Source organism: Polyodon spathula, chromosome 39 (assembly GCF_017654505.1).
Source record: "Polyodon spathula isolate WHYD16114869_AA chromosome 39, ASM1765450v1, whole genome shotgun sequence".
Classification (NCBI taxonomy): domain Eukaryota; kingdom Metazoa; phylum Chordata; class Actinopteri; order Acipenseriformes; family Polyodontidae; genus Polyodon; species Polyodon spathula.
The window spans coordinates 2,575,875-2,602,582 of NC_054572.1; the positions used below are offsets into that span (position 1 = coordinate 2,575,875).

Genomic DNA, 26,708 nt, shown 5'->3' on the forward strand with positions numbered 1-26,708 from the left:
AAAAAACAAAAAAAAAAAACCATCACAGGCACCAAACAAAACCCAAAAGGAAAAGCTTTACCTTTACACAGAGGAAGGCGTTCGTTTACAGCGGTAATAACCAAAGCTTTTAAAAACATTTTCTTATAACTCGTTAGCAGAATAGCTTTCTTTCAAGTGTGTTTTTTTCTGTAGATTTTAGTTTGAATTCTCCTACAGTGATGTGAGCAATAGAAACGTGTGCCTGCAGAGTTTGACCTTATCCTGCAAACAGCATTGTAAATGCCTCCCTGTGCAGGCTGACACCACTGAAAGCACACAACTGCACAGAAAGGCAGCACGTTAAAATGACTTTACAAGGGTACAAGAATAATAATTATGGACATCTAGAAAGTAGTAATGCTCATGTAACGTAAGGAGTTCCCTGTACCTGGGAGAACTGGGACAGTTTTGTTGGAAGGAGAAGATAATGCTGTTATCTGAACACTTCCTTCCCAGCTTTGCACTGCTAGATCTGTTTATTCCTTTCAGACAAGCTGCATTTTCCTGTGACTCAATGCTTCAAAATAGGGTCCTGTATTTCTTTTGGGCTTAAAGTTGAAAAAATAAACAGCAGCTCAGAGGACCTCTCGTGCAAGTTTATTGTATTTTTTGTAAGTCATCGGAAATCATGTTTATACTTTGGATATCTTTCAAACCCACTTGTTTAGTACCTTCTGTGCAACGCTACTGGAGGAACACTCAGTGTTAACACACACCCTACACAATAACCTGACTCTGACCAAACAGACTGCATACTGTTAGAATTCACAGAGCATTTACCTTGCCATCTCTGTGCTGTACAATTGTCAGTTAGCCAATATAAACATTGTAGTTGCATCATAGCTACATCTTTGTTGCAGAAAACCTCCCTCTGCTTTTTACAGATAAGCTGCTCGCATTTTAGAAACCGACTTAAAAAAGAAATAAATAAAAGATAAACAGGCACACAGGAATCAACCAAACGTATCTTTTAATAATCAACACAACAATGGAATAAAGCAAGAAAATTAAAAAACAAACAAACAAAAAGAACATCTGGTAACAAAAAAACCCATTAAAACAGTTAAGATGTTGACAGGAACCAGTCTTGTAAATCAGGCCCCTGGGCCCGCTGTCTGAACACTGGACACTACATTCTGACAAACGTCTCCACTCCTCTGCTGGATCATTTCTTGGCATTTTGCATCTTCTCCAAAAAAGAACATGTGCATTTACTGTTGTTTGTGTTCAAAACTGAAGAACTGCACCTCCGGTTAAAATAATAAGGGGGATTAAATCACTGACCTGACTGGCCTTTACCACTTTGTAAGAGAGTTTGAATTGAATTTTGCAACCTCCCTGCAGCCCAGCTATTTAAGCCACAATGACCTGTAGAGCCCTGCCCTGCATGCCGCCCGGGTGAGGCGCCTGCAAAGTCTATAGTGTGACTTGAAATTCATTTGCAGTGCCACTGCTGAGTTATGAGGAGCATAAGGAACTGCTTCAAAGCGTCTCATTCACACTGTGCGCTTGTATCTGTTAATACAGGATGCACTGAAATCTATTGCAAAACACCTTTTTGTTCGTTGTATTGCACTGTGTTGTTTACAGAACACTGTGCAGCTAGCAGCAATTTAAATTGCCTAGAAATGAATGACAAGGGGATGGTTACAGTACAAATAAGCTAATACACCCACCCCTAAACTTATTCTATTCATGTTCTTAATGCAGTTCCTAATACAGTACTGGTAATAGTAATTTCCCACTGGCGCCCTCTAGTGAGTGACTAACTGAAGTTCACACTTAATCTGTGCAGCATTTTTTTTTTTTATTGAATCAAAAAAAAAAAGTGTCGAACCCAGAGATAAACGCTCAGTATGTTAATTTCTAATTAATAACATTGCTTACATCCAACCTTAAAACATTAAAAACTCAAGTGAGCGCCAACACTCAAGTGCTGTTTCTGAAGCACTTGTTTTTTTTGCTGCCTGGAGGTGATAACTGTTGTACTCTTTTGGAATGAGTTATAATAATAATAATAATAATAATAATAATAATAATAATAATAATAATAATAATGAAACAGCCAAACATTCAGTCAAGGTGCTCTGAAGATTCCCAGGTGTGCCAGTCTCTTCTGTGCTGTGCTGTCTGGCACGTCTCATCCATGAGAAGTTGTGTATAGCCTAATGGTGTGGGTGGAGGGCTGGGCGCTGGAGCAGTGGTTTGGAGTCCCAGCTCGGTTGCTGCCCCGCTGTGTGGGAGAGGCAGCCTCAGTGAAAGTGTCCTCATTTTCTCTTGCCAGGTCTCACGTTTAACCATGCAGGCTGCCCCCCTGGGGCAGAATCGCATGTGAGACTTAAACTGGATACGAATCCCTCTCTGCCCTCGTGGGGTTAGGAGAGGCTTCTCTCCTGGACTGTGTGATGCTTTATTACTGAAAACAGCAGGCGACTCTATGGCACACTCGCGTCTTCATTCTGCTCAAGTGTCTTTCTGGATATTGGAATAAGAATATATTAAAAAAAAAAGTCTGGACCGTTCTTTTTTTCAGCAGTTGTGCTTAAGTATCTGTAATAACTTGAAATGCTTTACCTAACACCAACAACAATAATATTATTAACAATAGTATTTAGAAGGAGTTTCTGAGCTCTCTGGGGCTGATGAAGCGAGTCTGTATTTGGGAATGCTGTTGCTGCTGTGAGGTTTCAAAGGGGGGGGGTGTGTGAGCGTGCGTCTGCAGCGCCCCCTTTCACCCTCGCGAGTGGACCTGGGATACTGTCCTCTCTGCCAGTCTCACAGGTGCTCTCTGCTTCTCCGCCGGTGCTTGGCAGGTGGGTTGTTCCTCTCCTCTTTGGTGCTGTCATCTCTGGGAAGTTTCGTTTTCCTCACCTGTAAAACCCACAAGACACTGTAAGGGGCGCGTCTCTGTGCCACACTGAAAACACATCCTCCTTTACCTGCTGCATGCCCTCTTCACTACAGCGAGGCTGCCTGATTTAGCTTCTTCTAAACTTTACTACTGAACTCTGATTGAGCGTGTGTGTGTGTGAGGTATGGACGACAGCAAGCATTATTTCATGAACAGAACACTCAGAACCAAGTGTCAATTCTAAACAAATCCAAACGGGCAGATCTACAGCTGTAGCATCACGCTTCAGAATCTAGGACTGGAGAAAGCCCATTTCCTTTCTTCCAGGATGAAGTGTACAGACTGAGAAAAACACCATGCCAGCGAGACCACCTTGGTGGCACTGAAGACCTCTAGTTAGTCTTTTTTCCTCGTAAGGTGTAATTACAGTAAGTAGAAAATAATCTCAAATTTTGTACTCAATATATTTCATTAAACTCCAGTGTACAGCCACTTTTAAACTAAGAATCCCAGCGGACTCAAAAGGAATTAGTTACACCGGGAGATAGACAACAGAGTAATGTCGGATTCTCTGCTTTCAAAAAACAAACTAGCATTTCCTTTCACAGTGAAAGCTGCGCATGTTCCCTGAATAGCGTGCTTTATTTCCCCTTGTGTGTGCGTGCATGTGTGTGCGTGTGTGTGCGTGCATGCTGACCCTGGCGTCGCGCTCTGCGAACTTCTGGAACATGTTTGCGTAGGTCCTCTTGTCCATCTCGTGGTGCTCGCGGATCTTGCGCTGGCAGATGCTGATCTGCGTTCGCGCAGCTCGGTTCTTGGGGTTCACCTCCAGCACCCTCCCGAAGTCCCGCAGCGCCAGGCTGAACTCGTTCTTCAGCAGCCACGCCTCGCCCCGCCGGTACAGAGCCTTCTCATTGGAGCTGTCCAGCTCAATCACCTGGAGGGGAGACACAAGGGGTGGGCTCAGAGCTGCTTTCTGACAATCTGCATTGCTATATGACTATTATTATTATAAACACGCCTGAAATATCAAAACTTATTTTCTCTACGATCTCTTGTATCTTTCCTCTCTTTTTTGTTGTTGATTTGACAGACAACGTGGCACATGAAAAACAAACACTATTACACACCATGTTGTCCGGCACATGGTGCGGTCAGCTGGAACAGAATCTCAGATGTGATCACTATTACACACAATGTTGTCTGGATCTGAATGTGTGAACATGCGATGCAAATTCTGTCCTGTAATTACAGAGCACTGAAAGGAGGCAGCGAGGCTGCGGCGCACCTTATCGCAGCTCTCCACGGCGTGTGTATACTCCCGCAGCCGCAGGTGGCACATGGCCAGGTTGAGCTGCGTCACCATGATCAGGTCGTGCACGACTCTCTGCTTCTCCTCCACCAGCCCGCACTCCATCTCTAGCCACGCCACGATCTTCTGGTACTGGATCATCGCCTGCACGTAGCGTCCTGCCTGCCAGCAAGGAGCGACATGGGACAGGGTTAGTACAGACAGGCCCCTGCAGAACTGAAAACACCGCTCCAGGAATGATCTGTTCACACTGGAGATTTCTGCTCTTTACTCTAATAAAGATGTGACTGTATTAATAATTAAGCTCACAGTAAAACCTGGGATGGCTCAAACTGCTGTGCAATGCCTCTGACAGCGCTCCTTCATTAGACCAGGTCAGCAGTCAGATGACGGGAGTACATGAACACATTTGAAGCTGTATTAATCGGAATATGCCCTCTCCCTAACATTTCAATGTCATGCAAAATAACAATTCGCCACTCAGGTTTTAAATACGAAACAACGAATAGGAGTGCTTCTTCGTTTCTAAACCGACTGACCGCTCTGTGAAAACAGCCAGAAGGTCTGCAGCTCAGTCCTGAGAAGAATCTGTTTTCTCAATCCCCTCCCATTCAGTCGAGGTGCACTATCATCGCTCTCCAAGGTTAGACTCTTTCCAGGAATTTCAGTACGGCGCGTCATTTCCACACAGGGTACATATTCAATTAAAGCAGAGAGGACACAGTGTCTTCCAGCTCACTGCTTAGTGTTGCCAGGACTGAGCGTACTGTTCCAGTGAACTTTTAAACTACAGCTCCATCATCCAGTCTCTCTCATGACAGCAGGCAAACATTGATATGGCTGAGGCTGGCTTTGCAAAAGCGTGACAGTGTGAGAGTGCATACACACAGCGCTGCTGGAGAAGTGCTCTTGCTGCCCTGGTAGAGCACAGTGCTGGGGCCCAAAACACCAGCCATCCTGCTAAACAGCACAGCCCGGACGAGCGGACTGCTGCCTTCACAATGCCATCTAGTGACTAGTGGTCACATGCAGCAAACACTGATGCAACTTTTTTCCCTGCATCTTATAACTCAGTAGAATCTAAATGCATGTATTAACCCTTATCAGTCCATTTATTCAGCGCTTGTCCGACACATCAGGTCCAATTTATTTTCACACACGCTTTTTTTTTTATACATGTGCTGTTTAAAATATATTTTTTCCAAAGTAAAACAGGTTTAAAAGACAGTGCATGGCAAAAGGACAGCAGTATTGCATCTCCAGCCAAGCCCCAGCCCTTGTTCACTTTATCTTTCACATACCTCTTTATAGACGTGCATACTGATAAATCATCTCTTGATCACTTGTTTTATCACCAAATTCCTCAATAATGCGATCCAAGTCATTATTTTATTACTATAACATCTCAAAAATCTTTGCAAATGTCTGTGACATTCTTTGAGCGCTGGATGCAGAAGCAGCTATCTCCTTTGTTTATGTCTGTGTAGGCATTAACACACAGAGATAAAATGCTGTCCAACCTTGAAATACTGCGTGCCTTTCTGCTTCACCCCCACAGCCTGCTCCAGCTTCTCCTCTATGCTCATCTCCCACAATTCCTTGGCCTGCACAAACCAAGACAAAGACAACAGGTGAGGCAGGGGCTGTAGCTGCGTGGCACTCTCCTATCCCAGCTGGAGAAGATAGGGAAGGAAAGCCCTTCTACGACCCATGATGGGTTGAGAAGTAAAAATACTGCCAAGCTTTCCAGTGATACAATTGTACAAGGTAGTTCATGCGTGATTTGAAACCCTCAAATCACATACAAAGTGTACTGGGATTTATATTTTATATAAGCTAATTTCTGTGTTCTTCACGGTTTCAAAAATTCAAACAACTGGTGTATTAAGCACTCAAACGGTTTCCTACCTTTTCAAAATCCTTCAACGTCACTTGGTAGATGAGCTCTGCGTTTGGCTCAATGTGGAATTCTGGCTTTCCCTCCTCCCCAAACCCATATCTACAAAGAAACACAGAAACAAAACTGCCATCAATACATCAGCATCACTTCTCGGACAGCAGGGTATTGGTTTGCATGCTGAATGCCTGAGAATGGACAACAGGAAAACACCAAACAGAACAATTGCAAAGGAGTGTCGGGCAGCCATAGGCAGCCAGAACAGCATTTCCAACATCTGCAAGGATTCCTTTTTAAAGTGTTTTGGAGGAAGCATTGCCTCTAATCACTTCTAATAACACAAACTAGGTGTTTGGTGTTTCCTCTTTCCAGCCCCAGTCCGGTGCTGGGAGGGGGGCACTGACTGTGGTTTGAGGTAGATCAGGCAGCATTCTCCCTTCTGCATCTTCTCCATGGTTCTGTCGACTCCCAGGGGGATGCTGTGGTCCTCCCCCTCGCCCACCACAAACTGGACGTCCCGCGAGTCGAACACACGCCCCCCGCTGCGCCCCTCCAGATGAACTGCAGGGAAAACAACACACACACACACACACTGCTTAATGTTTGCACAGCATGAAAACTGCTTGGAAACGTTGTTGAAAAACTAGTTGCTCAACGAGGGTCGGGGTCAATTCCTTTGTTTCAATTTCAATTCCATTTCCAATTCCTTTTTAATCAATTTCAATTCCTTTTACAACGTAGGCTTTATTAAGCAAACATCTATACAGCTGGTCATGACTTGTCAATTACACAATTACAACTGATTTAAAAAAGGAATTGGAATTGCATTATTCATTGCACAAGATATTTGTTTTCCATTGACACAGTCTGTATTCCATTACTGACCTCTGCAGCGGAGTGTTCTGAATTTACTCAGATATGTGAAGAGGAAATGGAAGATGATAAACTGTGTACATAGAACAGGACATGCAAATGATACAGAGAACACACAATGCAAATGATACAGAGAACATACAGTGCAAATGATACAGAGAACATACAATGCAAATGATACAGATAACACACAGTGCAAATGATACAGAGAACACACTATGCAAATGATAGAGAACACACAATGCAAATGATAAAGAACATGCATTGCAAATGATAAAGAACATGAAATGCAAATGATACAGAGAACACACAATGCTAATGATACAGAGAACACACAATGCAAATGTAAGAGAACAAGCAATGCAAATGACACAGAGAACACAATGCAAATGATAGAGAACACGCAATGCAAATGATAAAGAACACGCAATGCTAATGATACAGAGAACACACAATGCAAATGAAAGAGAACAAGCAATGCAAATGATAGAGAACACGCAATGCAAATGATAGAGAACACACAATACAAATGACACAGAGAACACAATGCAAATGATAGAGAACACACAATACAAATGACACAGAGAACACAATGCAAATGCTACACAGAAAACAATGCAAATGCTTCCCTGCAGTAGAGTGCACTTATAACACAGCAACAACATAGAGGCCTAATCCTCTAGAGGCCTATTCAACATGTTTTTATCTGCTGTCATGCACCCCCCCCCCCCCCCCCTTTGAAAACCAGGGGGCTTTATCTCAAAAAAGAATTTTCAAATGGCAATAGAACCAAGAGGAATGGATCGTTCCACTCTTCAGGAGAGGTGGGTGACAGAGAGAGCTACCACCACGCTAATTAGGGGAGGCTTACCTTCCACAATGGCCCCTTCATTGGGATTTGAAAAACCCTCCCCCTTCTGCTTTATTCTTCTAATAACACCCCCGTCTTCAGTCAGCTCTTCTCCCTTGAAGTTCAACAACTCAACCTGGGAACAAAAGAAGAGGTTCGTTTAAAAGCAGTCTGGTGCACGGTTAACTCAAGTCTCTGCACACAGGAACACCTCCCAAGAGAACACTTCGGCTAAGAGAACACCCTTGTGGTGAAACAGATTTTTCCCATTGGAAATGCTCTGTCTAAAAGAACAGGAACTTTGCTTAAAAGAACACCTTTTTGGCACCGATAGCGATTTGTTCACAACTGATACAGTACTGTTTAGTAACCTGATAACTCATCATCATCAAACTTAAATTCAAATGGTTTATTCAGTCTTTTCAAAAGTGACCTGTCATGGCGAGAGTGTCTTGAGGCACACTGACCGGTTTATTCAATCTTTCCCGAACCATCATCACTTATCCTTGCCTCGTTGTGTATTCTAATTTCCACGAGGGCACCTCATCGCTACAAAATGGTATTTATACAAATGCAGAAACGCGATGCTGCTTCTCTTGCTACACAAAGTTGGAAATTGTTTGAGCTCCTGAAAAAAAAACCCTGACTCAGACACATCAGTGAGCAATTGGGTGTTTCCCGTTCTGGCGAGTTGCTTCACCATTCTGTTAAATAAGTTTGTTCGTGTCTTGAATATTGCTCCTGTACAGGTATTCATAATTATTCATTTGTTTAACGTGTGTAGGGGTGCCGTGTTAATTTAGTTTGACAGTTAGTTTATTAATGTTAGTTTTTTACAAAGCAAGGCCTTATTACTTGATTTTATCGCTCATTTTCATTAAAAGCAGTATATATATTTACAGACTCTAGGTTTTTAGCCGTGTTTTAATGTTATTTTAGCAGTGTCAGCTAGTTATCCCCCCTTGCGGCCTAGCACATTGCAAAGCCTGCAACAAAATTTTGCCCTTCCCCCGGGTGTTTTAACTAGCTTCAGGCATTTGAGGTAAGTAGCAGGAAAAAACTACAATTAATTATTTTGATCCCGGCTGTGATAAAGAAGTTTGTTTTTCTATGTATCGTTGTGTCTGTTCTATAAGAGGGATAACACACTCCAGGGCTTGTGGACTGTGTTGTATTGACATACAGCTTTGTTGATGTGTTTGTTGATACTCATCGCTTCGTGCCTTCAGACCACAGCCCTATGTTAATGCAACACAACTCTCACCCTGTCGTGTGTTATCCCTTACATATATACAGTAGTGATTACTGTATAATATATAGCAGATAGTTAACCCTCGCCCTGCTGTGTGTTATCCTTTACATACCACAGAAACTGAAGACTGCTGTGTTCCATGCACAGGATAACATGTTGTATTGGATTTCTCCTACATAATTTCTAATTATTATTATTATTATTATTATTATTATTATTATTATTATTATTATTATTTTTCCACTGCTAACACTTGTCTAACACAGAGGGCAGTGAATTAGTTTTGCATATGTGGAATTCGCTCTTCACAGATGCCATGCCCCCTACCTCGAAGATCAAGGTGGATTTGGGGGGGATCTTGGGGGGGCCCCCGGACACTCCGTAGGCGTACTCCGAATGGCACATCAGCTGGCACACCTCCCCTTTCTTCATGCTGGCAACCCCAATATCCCACGCCTTGATCACCTGCCCTGAGGAGTACAGAGGCGTGGTGAGCACCGGGCACAGGGGAGCCCGGCGAAAGAGACTGTGCTCTCCATGCCACTGTGAGTTTTGCATGCAGAATTTACTGTGCAAACATGCTGTGTGTACTGTGTGCGTTCCTGGGATAACTGTCTCTGCTTACCCCTGCCAAGGTTGAAGGTGAAAGGCTTGTTGCGATCCCGGCTCGAGTCGAACTTCTCCCCGCTCAGCAGTTTCCCGGTGTAGTGGACCCAGACCTGGTCTCCAATCATGGGGTACTCAGCTTCATCTCCAGGCCTTATTATCAGCTGCACCAGCACACAAACCAAACACAAGCTACGTTTATCTCACTTGATATTCATGGCATAACCACAGTGCTTAATGCATACCTTACCAAAACTAACAACAGCAGTGTGATTTCAATAACAAGCCATTTTAAATTCAGTCCAATATTACTTATTTTCATGAGAAATATTCCACAGCTTACTCTACATACCCATCAATTAGCAAAATAACACGCTGAGTAGCTGGGTGACAAAGTGGGCATGTAATCCTTCCGGACACATCCTGGATCAGTGCACTAGAGTGCTAGAGCGGACATTTTGAAAAGAGCTTTGAAACAGACTTTGAAGTTCTCAGTGTAAAAGGTTGTCAGGATGTTAACAATGAAAATACCAGGTCCGTTACTGAAACAGTTGTAGAAACACGTTTGGATGTGGAACACTAGACTCTCCTTATTCTTTAACATCCCAGATTATGATTGAACTGATCCTATAGTCACAGAATCAGTAGCGTCACTGCAATTTACTGAAACAAATCCCTATTCTGAGTCCTTTTAAAATACAGGCCTGGCTTACAAATCAGCAAAATAAGCAATCACTGTTCTTTGTGTGTTTTAAGGACAATGGCAATTTGCCCAGAGGCAAAACAGGCTGCCTGCCAGGAACCAAATGCTTTTGCACAGTTTGTCTTTATTTTTTCTATTCCACACCACTCTATACCCTGCTGAATAGGTGTTCCCCTCCAACGCCAGCCCATATTCTCAACATTACTATTAGACTGTACACAATCCACACCATTACAGTTTACCATGGTGAACATGAACGCTAGCATTACAGTTACATCATGCTTTTCCCATGCTTACACTAGGAACTCACATGCCTCAGCACAGCTTTTAGGTTTTTCCATACTTCTCTGTGATTGTATTGTTTGCTTGTGCAGTATTTCACTGACTATTTTACTAGTGAACTTTTATAAGGGCAGTGTTTTGGTTTTTTTTTTCCACAAGGGGGAGCCTGTGGTTATGACATTCAAACATAGACGGGTGCCAGAAGCCAAGAAAAAAAACCTGAAGGCCTTCTGAGCCCTGTTTGCTAACAGGCACCCTGACACAGCTCACGTCTCGCAGCACCATGCCCTGCGGAGTGGCAGAGAGCTTCCCTACCTTGCACACGCCTTTGTCCTGGTTGGGAGAGAGGTCCACTCCCCAGTCTGGGATCATGCTGTTGGAAGGCTGCGCGTTCATCTTCACAGCTTGGTCAGTGGGCATTGTCCAATCAGTGCTAGCATTCCCCGCAAATATCTGCAAATGAACACGTATTCAGTGAATCAATCAAACTGCAAAAACAGCAGAACAGTTACTAAGCATCACCCCAGCAGAACTGGAATTGGAATTAACAACATGAAAACGATCAGAGAGAAGAGCAGGGTTGTCTTCACCACGATCCTGTTTTTTAACTTGTCTCTGATCTTCTGATTTGTTTTGTGTTGCTATTTTAGGAGCCAATCACCTTTACCCTGAATAACCCCCTACAAGTCTCCACCACGCGCAGGAGCTATATATAGGGTGCTTCTTGGAAATACACTTTTGCGCCTTGTCATGTTGTTTGAGGAGTAAGAAAACAGCCCAGGCACTGACTCCAGTCTGCCCTGTGATGAACTGCCATCCACTGGGCCTTCCTCCAGCACAGCAGCTTTTAAAATCCAGCTCCCAGCTTCTCCTCCTCCTGCAATTGGACAAGCCCAGTGCAGCCGAGAGAGAGTGGAAACCATATGCATTCCTCTCTAGCACACTCAGGGCTGCTGACCTCAGGAGAGCACAATGCAGGTTACAACATTACCGGCATGCTGGGTGCACAAAGAACCCAGTGGGGATTCTTGCAACGTACGTGACCCACGCCAGGCTCTGCTTCCCTGGAGAGGTGCCCACTCAGCCACACTGCTTTGTGGCCTCGTCCGGTCCTTCGTGATGCTGTATGACCCAGGCTTCTAGGAAGAGGCCAGGTTTGCATGAGATATATTATAAAAAGCTTGTGGAGTGGATATCAGCTTGCAACCTATACATTATTTACATAACGGCCACTAAAGACTACATGCAGAGCACAGATGAGTCATTTCAGTCGGGTATCTGTACACTACAATTACGCAGTGTGCTTCCATAATGGACTTCTGGTTAATTATTTTCTATACTTTTATAAAGGGAGTACTGTGTTTTAATGGCTCTTTGAAGTGAGTGTCCCAGTATAATTTTAACTTCATAACTGCAAAGCTATAGAAACACACGTGGGTAACCAAACCCGTACTAGGGTTTTAAGGCACAGAATCGCTCAGTTTATTCATTCTAATGGGAAGAATTGTATTTTGCCTTCTTTTTTATGTTGTACGTTTTAAGCATACTATAGTGGACAAGATTTGATCAAAAGTTTCCAGCAATAAACATGAGGACACTGCCTTTTCAACCCGCCAGCAACTTATTAAATGTAAATCTTACTTTGGCTCCAACTCAGTAATTTAAGTGGGTCTCATAACGCTTGATTCTCTAAATAACTATTAACAACGTGCTATTGTGAATAAATATCCCGCGCATACAACGTTAATGTTTGGGCACTAACTCAAATACCAAGCGTGTACAGTAATCGCACAACAGGGCGCACAGGGCAGGCGATTCGTCCTTCTTTACCATTCTGAAAAACAAAGCCGTTGCACAATCCATGCAGTAGAGAGGAGGGCTGTGTTCCTCAACAACCTAAGGGCACACGTGTAAAACTGAATACAAATAATAACACTTCTATAAACGCTGTAGCTTTGCAGTGTATACAATAATGATAAAACAAAAATCCATACCAGTCTTCATCAGCGGTTTTTATAGTATTTTTCTTAAACGCCTTTATTTTCTAAAGCTGGAAGTGCAATGGCATTCACTACATAAACCTATCAGAGATCACAGAGAGAGGGGTCCCCGTTTTTTTCATGCTACCCTGATTCTGGGCTCGATTTCTTTGTGGTCGCTTATTGGCTTGTATTGCTGTCAGATACACATACACGCCGCTACTAAGCCCGCCTACTGTCAAAAGCTTCATTGAAGAGATTGCGAAATGATAACGGTAGTTTCCCATAGGAAGACAGGAGTCAAATAATACGTTTATATTACAAATGTGGCCCACACTAACGATGAGGTCCGCTCCTCTCCATTGCGAAATACTAGGGTTACGTAAACGACTGTGTACTGATAAAATAAATAAATATATAAATAAACCCTTATCGTCATTGGCGATATTATTATTATTATTATTATTATTATTATTATTATTATTATTATTATTATTATGTGACTCCTGATCAATAACAGAAATCGGTGATATAACTACCTACTGTTGCAAGTATACCAAAACTAAATTGAGAACTATGTGCAATTATTTAATACCAACACGAACGTGTCGGTACCAAAATGTCTTCATAAGGAGCGTCTAAAGAATATTAGTGATACTCAAAACACTCCTTCCCACATCCCGACTATTTAAAGGAAAATAAATAGCGCGGGTTTTCACAATACAGACGACTGACACAATGCCGACAGTTTGGCTTGTTATCCCCTCGTTAACTGGTCATGTTTAAGGAGTCTTTTTCCGTAAAGATTTAGCGACAGGTTTGGTCTGCGCTAAAAAGCACATTACCCTCGCGTTCTGCATGGGAACTGGTATTGTGTCCCCGCAGACAGGGTGTGTGCCGCTGTGCGCTCGTGTTGCAGCAGGTATATGGGCAATGCTACCACCTTTGCTGTTATTAAAGGGGCAAGCAGCGTAGCTGCTGTCAGGAAAATAAGTATTATTGTATGTGTACTCATTTACATGAAGCCATGCGGTACTGATGTATGAAAACAGTAAAGATTTCTGTGGATATTATGCAGCAGCAGGGTCTTTTCAAACAGCCAAAGGATAGATGTTTTTGTCATTCCCCTTGTCCTGTATCAAGTAACAGCTGCGTTGCTTCATAAGGCAGTCAATTCTATAAATATTCTCTGCACTGACACCAGCGTCAGTGGAAATACGCGTTATAATACTGGTGAATTCCCATCAGTGCTGGGATTGCGCACAGCCTGTGTGCTAGGGACCCCTTCTGATGGGGATGCAGTGTGAACAGAAAGGGAACCCAACTCTGCGATCGATTTTATTGTACATGAATATCAGTTTATGAATAAAATATCATGAAGGTCTATATTTAAAAAAAAAAAAAAATATATAAATATTGTATTCACTTAAAAATCACCATCAATGAGATTAAACATGTTGCTGTTTTTGCTGTCCACACATGACATGCCCTGAAAGTCTTCATTATTCTACCACCAGCGGATGGAGATATACAAATCTCATGCCAGACACATACACGTACAGTAATCGTATATTATATTATATAGCGGTTATAGCATAAAAATATATTTTAATAAAACGCTGATGTGGGTTTTAAATGAACTTTTTAAATTATATATATATATAATTTTCAGGATGTTTTGCATTTTTTTTTTCATTCTATCAACTTCATTCGTGCACACTGTAGCAGTTCAACCTCTTCCAATATATAAATGTTTGTATAACAATACGGAGAATCGACGTACGTGCCTGTTATTAAATTTAAGATTAAAAACCCCTCTCTGGACGGACCTCCCGGCTAAACCATTGCACTGGTAGAGATGGAGAGAAAGGTGCGCAATGAATAACATGGAATGACAGGAATGCGCAATTCCAATGTTTAGAAGTCAATTTACAATTTCGTTTTTTTTTTTTTTTTTTTTTTTAATAAATGGTACCTCAAACCAAAAAGAGCTCGTTTTCAGCCGGTTCCTGTAAAAACATGGACTACTTCAGTAATAAGTACCCTTTGGAAACACTTGAATGGTAGATCATCGCGTTTGCTGATTTGTTTTCCTGGGAGAAAGGCAATCTACCTGCTAATATGCATTTTGTTTTCACCGACTGAATCCTAAATTCCCTGATTGTACCGAAGGATAGAAGGAGGAATGTGCGCGCACCGAATTCCCTTATTTTAGAGGGTTTTGTTTGAGTATCGCTTCGATTTTCCGACAAAGTGCAAACAAAAAAATTAATTGTTCAGAAAAATGTTTACCGCAACACAGAAATACCGGCACATTCGAGTATAGAGGCCACTGTTAGGCTGAAAACCCCTATCCAGGGCTTTTATAACGACCACGGTGCAAAGCAATCCAGCTGATGTGACGCTGGTAAGGAACTCTGTGCCTCTGTGGACAGTTCTGTACAGAACATCACGCCGGTCTGCAGCCCTTGTCCAACCCCGCTTCTAAGGCAACATGCTGGGGCTGGGCTGGTATGTTAGCCGTCACTCTGCTCGCGTAAATGCTCCGTTCCCCGGGGTTCAAACAGATGCTTTCTCGTAAGTGACACACCATTTCAATACAGTTTAGACCAGCATCAAGAACCTTACTTGAAGTGCAACAAATCAAACACTCTTGCACTACAACTAATACAACAAGATCCGTACACCGAAACAATTACAAAAACTACAAAATCACACATTGGCGATCACAGCCTAGCCGTACAAAAAACACGACACTTCATTTTACTAAGAAATTTCGTAGTAAAAGAACGTGGCATTATATAAAAGATAACGACGTACAATCAGTTTAAAAAGAGAAAACAGCCCGAAATAAATAAATGCAATACAAATGTGACAGCCTACCCTATACTTCTAAAATCACAAGAATTTCGCTTAATCAGTTAATTCGATTGGTGCATATCAGTGTAATTGTTTTTTCGCTAAACAGAAACAGCAGAGAATAATAATAACAACAAAAAAAGATCAAATAAGAGTCGTTATGCAACAAAACCATTTCTGGAAGCGTGATACAAAAATGAAAATCATGAAATCCAAATTGTAAACATGATATAGTGCCTGCTTTGGGTTGCACTCTGGGCAGGCTGGCTGGCTGCGTCGTTATTATTAACCGTAATGTACACGTTGTTCTTTCCGCTGGTGACTGCAACTGGAAAATCCGGTTTTTTTAAATAACAGCATTGTTGCTGTACCTCACCCTAACCCACCGGCTCCTGGCTTGCCAAGTCAGCTGTATTCACATTGCAGAAGGCTGGCCGCGTTTCACATTCTGGGCGTCAGATTGCCCATCAAAGCTCTGCGGATTGTAATTTATTACAGTCCACCCTTAAAGGAGGGCAGCTAACGCACTCTCGATCACTACCTAATTTCAAAACCGTACTTAGCACATCCAACAATGACTCGGGAAATGTTAAGGGCGGCTTGTTGTTTTAACTTTTTAATAATCTTTCTTTTTTTTTCCAGTTTAGAGCAATTTCACAATAAGAAAGCGTTTCTCAAATGTGTGCCCGCCATAATGAATGAGGGAGAGACTGAGCACTGATACAGTGAGATTGCATAATGAATGAGGTAGGGACTGAGCACTATCCCAAAAGTATGGTTGGTGGTCGTCTTAATGACCTAAAGTTTGTGCATATGAGACAAAAAAGAAATGCTTGTGCAAACATACAATTTAATTTAGGTGCACATGTGCGACTATAAATTCCTAAAGGCTGACTACAAAAAAATAAACGTTTTTTTTTTTTTTTTTTTTTTTTTCAGGTGGAAGTATAAAACAAACAAACAAAAAACCTCACAGTCAGATCTAAACTCGCACAGCTCGATCGTAATGTACTCTGGGAATGTAGTTTATTGATGTCCACTGCCCACTGTTAATCACACATTAAAACTAAAAATCCCTGACAATTTCACTGACTTACCAGTGCGATGGCTAATCACTTCCAGACAGTTTGGAAACTTGTCAAACCAACATGAGAAAAATAACAAACGATGTTCATGTGATTGGAGAGGTTTCAAAAGAAAACCGTGATGAAGGAAATTCATTAAATAAACGATGAAAGTATGTCAGAAGATGAAAGCGAACAGTGAACTTCGAGAAGGGCTGTGTTAGTTACAGCATATGCACAGTTTTAAGTAGCAAAATAACATACAAGTTCAACAAACATTGGCTAAAGGATTTTCCCTGGCTTAAGGTTGACAATTCTAAAAAAAATCCATGTTTTGCGCATTTTGTCAGGATGCAGGGATACCGATGGCAGGCATTTTTAACAAGGAGCCAGAACTTCAAACGTGAGAATATATTAAAGCACAGCGCTTCCAAACGCCACGCAATGTGCAGAGAGGCAAGCATCCAGAAACGTCAACCAGACCATCCCGCTACCATAAACAGGCAAGCAGCACCTTCTGAGAAAGACGCTAAAATCATTTAGCTGGAAAAAAAAAGCAGTCCATTGTAATTTTGTTGATGCAAAAGAAATGAACTGCATAAGTGTTATGCAAGAAATGAAGGGAAAAAAAGATTTGCAGACATTCAACAATACGTTAGAGAAAAATGGTAGTTTTTTGTGCCCCTAAATTTCAGTGTGCGCCTATATTTTTTAACTTAGGCGCACATGCGCCTAAAAAAAGTTTAGAGTAGAGCCCTGCCTACGCCAGGTTTCAAGTTCCTGTTTTATAATGACCTATGGTTTGATTGCTCGTTTGTAACGTTTTTGCTGTTGTAGTTGTTTTGTTTTATTATTGTTATCTTAGGGACTGGACGCTGGTATTTTAAATCCCACTAATAATTGTTGGTCACTGCTTACTGGTGGATCGCTGAGCCCCTTCCGACCCACCAAATGGATGGCAATGTTTGGTGTGCTGGCCACCACTGAGCTAGCTGAATGTGAATTCTGTTTGATTTTTATAGCAGGCAGTCCTTCAACGCTGTGTAAGAGACCCTCTTTGGCTTTGCTACAGAAACAGCACAGCACCAGAAGGGGAGTAAATGGGCTACACAAACCAGTGGAGCTAATGTCTATACATAGGCCATCACTGTGTGTCTCATCTCAAGCTTTGAAAGCTTTTACCTTCCAGACCATAATCTACACACTGTTGTCCCCTCCTTCCACAAAAGACAGCACTCTGTCCTACTGGTACCAACACAGACTTCACATGCTCTGAGATGAGTACGTCTGGCAGACCAGTTTACAAAACATTAGTAATAACAATTAGAGAAGGAAAATTCAATAGCAAAGTTCAGGAGGGTTAGAGCAACTTCCCTTATCTTACTCCTCAAAGCTAAGTGTACCATTTCCACAGCTGCTTACAAAGTGCAAGGCATCTAGTACAGCAATCCAACATGCTTTTTCATAGAACACTTTCTCTGTGCAAAACTGACATCAAACATGTTCATTTAAGGGCTCCTCCAGCTCCAGAGCTCACAGAGACCTCTTGCTCCAGCTCCAGGCTGGCTCCAGAGCTCACAGAGACCCCCTGCTCCAGGCTGGCTCCAGCAATGTCTGCTTTTACTTAGCTCTGGCTCCACAGCCAAAGAAAGCGATGCATGACTATCATAGTATCATATCTTAAGATTTTATTGTTGTTTGTTTGTGTTTCTTTTTTACAAATCTTTTGTCCCTTTAACTAAAAACAACTTTTAGGTTTCAAGCTTTTGTTATAACTTATTATTTGTTATAACTGTTTAAGAGCTGAAAATAATATAAAAAGCCTTGATTAGGAAATTATTAGTTCAATTAAGGGTTCAATAAAATAACTAAAAAACAGGGGTACTTCAGGACCAGTTGAAAACTCATGCCCTATGTTATAAATGTTCTCTTTTTTAAACGGCTTTTGTTGAGTTTAGCCCCTTTTTTATTTTGCATTATGCCAAGGAAATTCCTGTAAAATCAAATTTATTTTGAGTCCCGGCTCAAAGATAAATTTCAATTTAGAAATATTACTTTTTCAGCATTTGTGGAATTTAGCCACGTTCTTGGGTCAGTAAGTAAATCTGCTTTGGAGAACAGTCTTCCACTTTCCACTGGTGTTGCAGGCACACAAAAGAAACGATGTGACAGCTGTGCTAACAAAGGCATGGGATCTTTGTGATTCTTCCAGTAATCCAGAGGGCTGGAGTCTAAAGGCTGTCTCTTCTCAGCTGCATACACCTTCAACTGATGCAGATCCTGCAAAGTCGTCATCATCTTCTGTGCTCCTGTCAGAAAGCTGGTAGATGCTCTTCCACATGGACGTGCTCTCTTGGTTGGAACTGGATCCCTCAGGAGGTTCACATGTAGCAAACAAACCTTTTAGAATAGCTTATTTTATTATATTGTTGAAGAGATCGCGGATCCAGGAATGTTGACGTCTGAAAATGAAGGTCATTCTCGAGGCCTGATAACCTTGTTGAGATCTGATTCAAAAGGTAGTCATTCATCTTCAATCTAGGTTCAGTCTTCACTTCAATCTTGCCAAGTGCTCTGCGAATTCCAGCCACTGTGGGCACAATGAGAGATGCTGTAGGATACTTTGCCCCAGAAAGAGTTGAAATGGCTTCAGCATCTCACTCACTTCTTCCAGAAGCATCCTCTCAGCAGCAATGTTTAGTGCTGGTCTCTTCAATTTCAAGGCTGCAATTTCTAACTGCTCCATTCATTGGATCACCTTTTCAATCATTGTCAAGCTTGAGCTCCATCTTGTAATGCAGTCTCTCGGAATCTGCACTGGTTCAGAGTTCCATCTTGTAATGCAGTCTCTCGGAATCTGCACTGGTTCAGAGTTCCATCTTGTAATGCAGTCTCTCGGAATCTGCACTGGTTCAGAGTTCCATCTTGTAATGCAGTCTCTCGGAATCTGCACTGGTTCAGAGTTCCATCTTGTAATGCAGTCTCTCGGAATCTGCACTGGTTCAAAGTTCCATCTTGTAATGCAGTCTCTCGGAATCTGCACTGGTTCAGAGTTCCATCTTGTAATGCAGTCTCTCGAAATCTGCACTGGTTCAGAGTTCCATCTTGTAATGCAGTCTCTCGGAATCTGCACTGGTTCAGAGTTCCATCTTGTAATGCGGTTTCTCGGAATCTGCACTGGTTCAGAGTTCCATCTTGTAATGCAGTCTCTCAGAATCTGCACTGGTTCAGAGTTCCATCTTGTAATGCAGTCTCTCAGAATCTGCACTGGTTCAGAGTTCCATCTTGTAATGCAGTCTCTCGGAATCTGCACTGGTTCAGAGTTCCATCTTGTAATGCAGTCTCTCGGAATCTGCACTGGTTCAGAGTTCCATCTTGTAATGCAGTCTCTCGGAATCTGCACTGGTTCAGAGTTCCATCTTGTAATGCAGTCTCTCGGAATCTGCACTGGTTCAGAGTTCCATCTTGTAATGCAGTCTCTCGGAATCTGCACTGGTTCAGAGTTCCATCTTGTAATGCAGTCTCTCGGAATCTGCACTGGTTCAGAGTTCCATCTTGTAATGCAGTCTCTCGGAATCTGCACTGGTTCAGAGTTCCATCTTGTAATGCAGTCTCTCGGAATCTGCACTGGTTCAGAGTTCCATCTTGTAATGCAGTCTCTCGGAATCTGCACTGGTTCAGAGTTCCATCTTGTAATGCAGTCTCTCGGAATCTGCACTGGTTCAGAGTTCCATCTTGTAATGCAGTCTCTCGGAATCTGCACTGGTTCAGAGTTCCATCTTGTAATGCAGTCTCTCGGAATCTGCACTGGTTCAGAGTTCCATCTTGTAATGCAGTCTCTCGGAATCTGCACTGGTTCAGAGTTCCATCTTGTAATGCAGTCTCTCGGAATCTGCACTGGTTCAGAGTTCCATCTTGTAATGCAGTCTCTCGGAATCTGCACTGGTTCAGAGTTCCATCTTGTAATGCAGTCTCTCGGAATCTGCACTGGTTCAGAGTTCCATCTTGTAATGCAGTCTCTCGGAATCTGCACTGGTTCAGAGTTCCATCTTGTAATGCAGTCTCTCAGAATCTGCACTGGTTCAGAGTTCCATCTTGTAATGCAGTCTCTCGGAATCTGCACTGGTTCAGAGTTCCATCTTGTAATGCAGTCTCTCGGAATCTGCACTGGTTCAGAGTTCCATCTTGTAATGCAGTCTCTCGGAATCTGCACTGGTTCAGAGTTCCATCTTGTAATGCAGTCTCTCGGAATCTGCACTGGTTCAGAGTTCCATCTTGTAATGCAGTCTCTCGGAATCTGCACTGGTTCAGAGTTCCATCTTGTAATGCAGTCTCTCGGAATCTGCACTGGTTCAGAGTTCCATCTTGTAATGCAGTCTCTCGAAATCTGCACTGGTTCAGAGTTCCATCTTGTAATGCAGTCTCTCGGAATCTGCACTGGTTCAGAGTTCCATCTTGTAATGCAGTCTCTCGGAATCTGCACTGGTTCAGAGTTCCATCTTGTAATGCAGTCTCTCAGAATCTGCACTGGTTCAGATCCAGTCTCAGATCCATTCTCAGTCTCAGATCCATTCTGCTTGGAATGCCTATTCCAAGGCACACCTTTGAATAGGCATTCCAAGCACTAGGTGACCTTTTAAAAAGTTTGGCTATGGATCGACATCTTTCAATCACTGCAGATATTTCCTCTGGTAACACTTGGCTTTCTTGCCTGGGAAAAGTAATCTCCTGCAGACAGAGGTGCAATGTATGAGCGAAACAAGGTGGTGTTTCAAGGTAAGAAGCTGGCAGCATGTACAACATTGGCACCACTGCCAGTAAACAGCACATACGACTTGCTTTAAATCATACTGGAGTCGAAAATGTTTTCCACTGAGAAGGCAATGTTCTCCCCAGTATGGGCTTCATCAGCAGGAATGTGGCCAATGCATTCAGCAATCAAATTCCACTTCTGGTCAACAAAGTGGCACATCACTGCTAAAACTGCTTTTGATTGTTGGTACAGGTCCACATATCAAATGTAGGCAACATGTGATGCCGTAACGTGTCCCACCTTTAAAGCAGCTACAATGCCTGAGTATGACCTTGTTCACACTGGGCCGACCCATATTTAGATCTGCAACCCTGTTCACATTTGCGTTTTTAAGGCGCGTTCACATATGTGACTGGAAAGCAGGCCTAAAATGTGGCAACTGCTTGTTTTTATTCTTATGGCATAATGACTCAGAATGGAAGAGCACTCAGAATGGAAGAGCGACCGGCATAGACACTAACCCTTTTGTAGCAGATGTTTTAATATTTTTTTTCAATGCAGCACAGAAGCAATTTTATGGTATATATAAAAACAACATATTGACTGTTATGACTTGTTGTTATGCTGTGTAACTGGGTGACGGTTGGAGCTTACCCCCACCCACAATCACATTATTCTCTCAGGAACACAGAGGTAGTTAGAACATAGGAAACAGCAACTCGCTAGTGTTGACAGGTAATAATATTTATTTTCCTATAATCACAACAAGAAGCATTGAAATAGAACAAATATTACAGTGAAAATATAACTTTTTACACTTTCAAATTCTAAGTATGAGGTGCCATGTGTAAAAAACACTTTTAACTTAAGTCTTGTATTTTTTCCCCCGATTTATAAATGTTGTGAAAATATATTTTTTTATTTTTTATAATGTGTACATTCAGATATAATTTATAAATGTAGTTACAAGAGTTTGCATGCAAAAGAGCTCCGCCCTCTTTGTTCTTCCACTCGATTTGATTGGCTCTTGTAATGATAATCGGGAAATATGCAAATGTCAGCTCCAATCAAATTGATCTGATTAGGGATGATTGGTATTGTTTTCAGCTTTTGGAACAGCTCTGGATACTGGCTGGAGTAAACTGAAGCCTCATTCAACACTGACCTTGAATACCAGACATGTATGTTTATGTAAATTTAAAGCAAATTTGCCTGTGTTAATGTTTATATATGGTGCTTGTATTGATTTGATTATTATAAAACAAACAAAAAATAAATAAATCCTTGCGTGCTTTTTGCCCCTCCCCAAATGTAAAATAAAAAAAATCTCTGACATCATACAAAATCTAATTGGTCATGTGATAGGAAAAGGCCAGGCCTAGTCTGCTTCTTGTTCACATATATGTAAAGGCCGGCCCTGGTCCCGGATTGCAGGCCGATTTGAAACGGCGGCCAAAATCTAGGCAGGCCCAGGGCTTGCATTTATTTTTTGGAGCGTTCACATAAGAGAAAAGACAGCCCTGAAGCGGCCCAGGACCGCCTTGAATCACAAGTGTGAACAGAGGCTATGTATTGCGCAACAGTTTTCATGAAACGCTTTCTTGAGGGGGGTTGGTAGCTTGGACCATGCAGATTCAGGATATTTCATGCTTAGACTTTAAAAAATATTATAGTTATTGCTCAAAATCTGCACAACTTTTAGAAAATGAAACTCCAGTAGCTTTTAAATAAAATGTTATGATGAACAAATTATTCAACACCATAACAGTCTAATTACCTTTGCAGTGCCAAGTTGTCAAACCTAACTGCCTTTAATATATATTTTAAAGTAACCTAAAAACTGATATTTTAAAAGGTTCTTAAGTCTCTGTAAAGTAAAATAGACAATTGAAAATAAATGTAGCTGTTAAAAAAAAAGAGCCAGGAAATATTGCTTTTGAACAACTAGTTGATAATAAGTGGGAAAATGTAGTATATTGGCAAATTCTTTCAGTAATCTTTTTAAAATAACTGTGTTCTAATAATACTGATTCATTCTAGAAACTTTAGTTCTCTAGAAACCACTGCATTTTCATTTTTGAATAAAGTGCTTTTATTTCTGTAAAATTAAACTATTTATACAAACACAGCAACATCTGAGCATGTTCATTTTCATACGTTTTAGGTAAGGATTATGTCCAGTTCTTTTACTGGTTTTAATAAAAGCACAATATTTTATTACAAAAATACAATTCATAAGAACAGTTTGTACTTTTCAGACTTCTTACATAAGGTGTAAGTAACACTACAACTATGCATGTGTTTTAAGAAAGATAATTAAATTGCAGGTACAATCCAAAAAATTATCAGTTTAATTTTGTTATTAAATCAATAACCTTCTAAGCAGTAAAGTAGATACATTATTTTGTATATCACTAAATATATTTCTAAAAATCAAGTTGTTCTTTAAGGAAATCGAGTGAGAGGAGTAATAATTCTGTTCTTACCGGAACGCTTGCGATTCTACAGTCCTAACTGGTTGAGGGTGAAGAGTAATCCAGTCCAGGGTAGCACTGTCAACATGCCGTTGTTTCTCTGACGTGATTTTGAACTTCCAGGTGGCATTCCAAAACAATCTTTGAGCTGCGGCTGCGTTTTTTTCCCATTCTTTCTTGCTCCTGAAGTATTCTGCTGTAAACTGTAGAGTGATGTCTTTCCAGGTGTCTTTTTCTCGGTTTTGTCACCAAGCTTCTCCTGGCACAGCGTGCACCGCGTTTTACAGTGGTACATACTGAAAACAGCTGGCAACACCTTTACAATATTCCTCAGCCAGGCTGGCACTGGGCAGTGCTGAAATGGTGCTGATGCACAAGGTTATGATGCAGCAGCTGTGGTCTAATCAGAGTGTCTTCAACAGTGTTAAAACAAGTCTCTCCGGGGTTATCAGAAACAAGTACAGGGATCACTAAACCCTCGAGTCAACAAAAGGTTAGAGGATGTTGTATTGGATTGGCTATATCTGGTAGAGGGGAAAGTGTGCAAATATACATTACGAGGAAGGATCAAGTAGCATAGGTGCCGAGAATTTGTTTGTTTGTTTGTTTGTTTTTTAATAGTATTTGAGTGCATGTTCGTGCATTTGTGTATATTTCACGGTTTAAGTTACAAGGTAAAAATGTACCAGCGAGCGTGAAAGCTGTATATTTCAGAGGCCGTGCACTAGATCTAGAAGAGATTTTCTTTCCTCCATCAGAAAAAGGCATACATATGCGAATATTGCATTTTTAAAGGCTACTAACATCCAGTCAACCAGTCTGATTGATTGATACTAACATTGACGTTCTTACCGGGGAGTACGGCCCGTATCGATCAATCGAGTTTCTGGAAATCCCCTATCCATATTGTAATATAATATATAAGGCTCGCCGGCAAAACCAAAAATCATCGCCTAGTAGATTAGAATCTATGTTATAGCACAATTGCATTGTATCCTTTAAATAGATGTCCTTCCAGATTAAATCTACCACATGTTTAAAATATTGAATTGAATCGTCATTGAGGCCGCTGTGCTGCCTGTCAGAGAAGTTAGTACAATGAAAACTGTAGTTGCGTGAATCCAGATGATAGTAAGTAAAGCGATGCATCTTTTTCAAGCCGAAAGGATTTCCCATGCAATGAGGGCTATTTTTGTGAAAGCCAGTTTTTCCAGCAATTTAAATATTTTCTATTTACACTGTATTCCCCTTGTGTATTATACCAGTGTAAACAGAACATTAAAGTAATTATGAAATTGCATTTGGGGAGTGTGTGTGTGCATTCTACTGCATATAGATATGTATTGTATTCATTAAAATGTTTAAACTTAATATGTCAAGAATATTTATTATGTAAAATGTCCAAAGCAGGAAGATGTGGCGCAGCTCCTGAGGGAATGTGGAGTGCTCGGGTGAGCCTAGTTCCAGCTCCGCTCCGGCTCCGGCACCTCTAGTTCCAGCTCCGCTCCGGCTCCGGAGCACGGCTCAGAAAACGGGACAACTCCGCTCCGGCTCCGGGACTCGAAGCTGGCTCTGGTCTCCGCAGCCGGTGCACAGTGTGTAATCTGTTGACCACAGTGAGTTGTGACGGTGCGCCCCCTTCCGGCGCTGCACATATTGGCATACACAATTTATTTTATTTGAAATGCTTTTTCTATCCGATTTCTAATAAGGTAATTGCGCTGTTGTGCGGACAGCACACGTTTGGAACATGGGAATCCGCAGTGCACAGGGCACTGTTACACGATGCTGGTACAAAAATGCCATCTGACCCCCGTTCATTGAAAACGTTAAATTATTTCATCAAAGGAACCCCACAAAACACTGCTTGTAATAGAGAAAAAAAAAAACTCACAGTAAAAATCATCAAATCAAGCAAATATCCTGAAATTGATTTTTTTTTTTTTTTTTTTTTTTTTTTTTTAAACAAACAAAAAGAAACACATACAAATTGTACCACCCCAGCACGCACACAAGAAAACATAAAACCACTGCCAGACTTACTGATTTGTTGTTGCTTTTTGTTCCTCTTGTGTGTTTAATTTGTTTTTGTAGCACGCGTCCCGCGTTCACCAGGTACGGTACTCTAATCTGCGCCCTGGAGCAGCAGGCACCGTTTCATTCACAGTCGCTCGTCTTCACGTTTTGAGCACAAGCCAGCGAGCTTGCTAGCCTTGCATTTGCTCGCAACCACTGAGCGGCTCGCACAGGAGGCGGGGGCTTGCAGGGAGGGGAGGGAGTTAAAAGCAGAAACGAGGGCAAAGCTTGGCACACAGCCACGCAGCAACACAATGTACAAGCTGTACTGTACCGAGGCTGCCCTGCGACTGGAACACAATGTTCTAGCACTCGCTGTGACCTCGTAACGCCTTACGTGCCACAGCTCTGCAGAGCTGGAGCCGCGATGCTGCACTTCACACTGCAGCCGCCTGGAGCGCACGTAGTATTATAATGTGTATTACAGAGTATAGTCAGCGTACAAGCACAAAAACAAATGCTTTTGTGGAGGCAGAAGCCGAAATGCTGCCCTGTTACTAATGGATATGGTGTGATGGAGTTTTCATTCTACATGCATTAGTGCAGTGTAATTATTACACACCTATACAAGTGTAGTCACCACGTAATACAGTGCAATAATGGCATGCACGTGTTTTTGTTTTAAAAATCCAGACTACACGATTCACCATATTAAAAGACAGCTGACTGCAAGCATTATTCTTACAAAAACAATCCCAGAAGGCCCTTTAATCAAAGGCATCGTTGCTTACTGGGTGTTTTGTTGTAGCTGTATCAGACTTTGGCATACCTGGAAATCGCGAGGCTCCTTTTCTGACGTTGTGCTAGTCGGAGGCGGACTGGGGAAAATAAAATAAAATAAAAATTTTATACCACG

General features: G+C 41.8%; 1 protein-coding gene across 2 annotated transcripts; it reads right to left on the reverse strand.

The window, feature by feature from the left end:
- Positions 1–974: 974 nt before the first annotated feature.
- On the reverse strand, positions 975–26,023 carry LOC121304683 (peptidyl-prolyl cis-trans isomerase FKBP5-like). Of its 2 annotated transcripts, XM_041235955.1 has the most exons (12): positions 25,820–26,023; positions 23,789–25,380; positions 10,963–11,100; positions 9,682–9,826; positions 9,384–9,526; positions 7,826–7,940; positions 6,486–6,642; positions 6,093–6,183; positions 5,705–5,788; positions 4,161–4,346; positions 3,570–3,809; positions 975–2,892 (listed from the first exon to the last, which is right to left on the reverse strand). In XM_041235955.1, exons 3-12 carry the CDS (start codon positions 11,065–11,067, stop codon positions 2,797–2,799), a joined length of 1,362 nt encoding a protein of 453 aa, XP_041091889.1. In that variant the 5' UTR covers positions 11,068–11,100; positions 23,789–25,380; positions 25,820–26,023; the 3' UTR covers positions 975–2,796. The 2 variants fall into 2 exon arrangements, with proteins under 2 accessions (XP_041091889.1, XP_041091888.1); XM_041235954.1 differs by lacking the exon at positions 23,789–25,380.
- Positions 26,024–26,708: the final 685 nt, after the last annotated feature.

What these genes read in the sequence shown, in the direction of transcription:
- LOC121304683 (XM_041235954.1), bottom strand. Translation starts at nt 11,067, where the DNA reads ATGCCCACTGACCAAGCTGTGAAGATGAACGCGCAGCCTTCCAACAGC. An exon ending in CGTTGAAGGATTTTGAAAAG is followed by an intron (nt 5,789 to 6,092) that starts GTAGGAAACCGT and finishes TGGTTTGTGCAG; the next exon opens with GCCAAGGAATTGTGGGAGAT. An exon ending in TCGCAGAGCGCGACGCCAGG is followed by an intron (nt 2,893 to 3,569) that starts GTCAGCATGCAC and finishes TGGGTTTTACAG; the next exon opens with GTGAGGAAAACGAAACTTCC.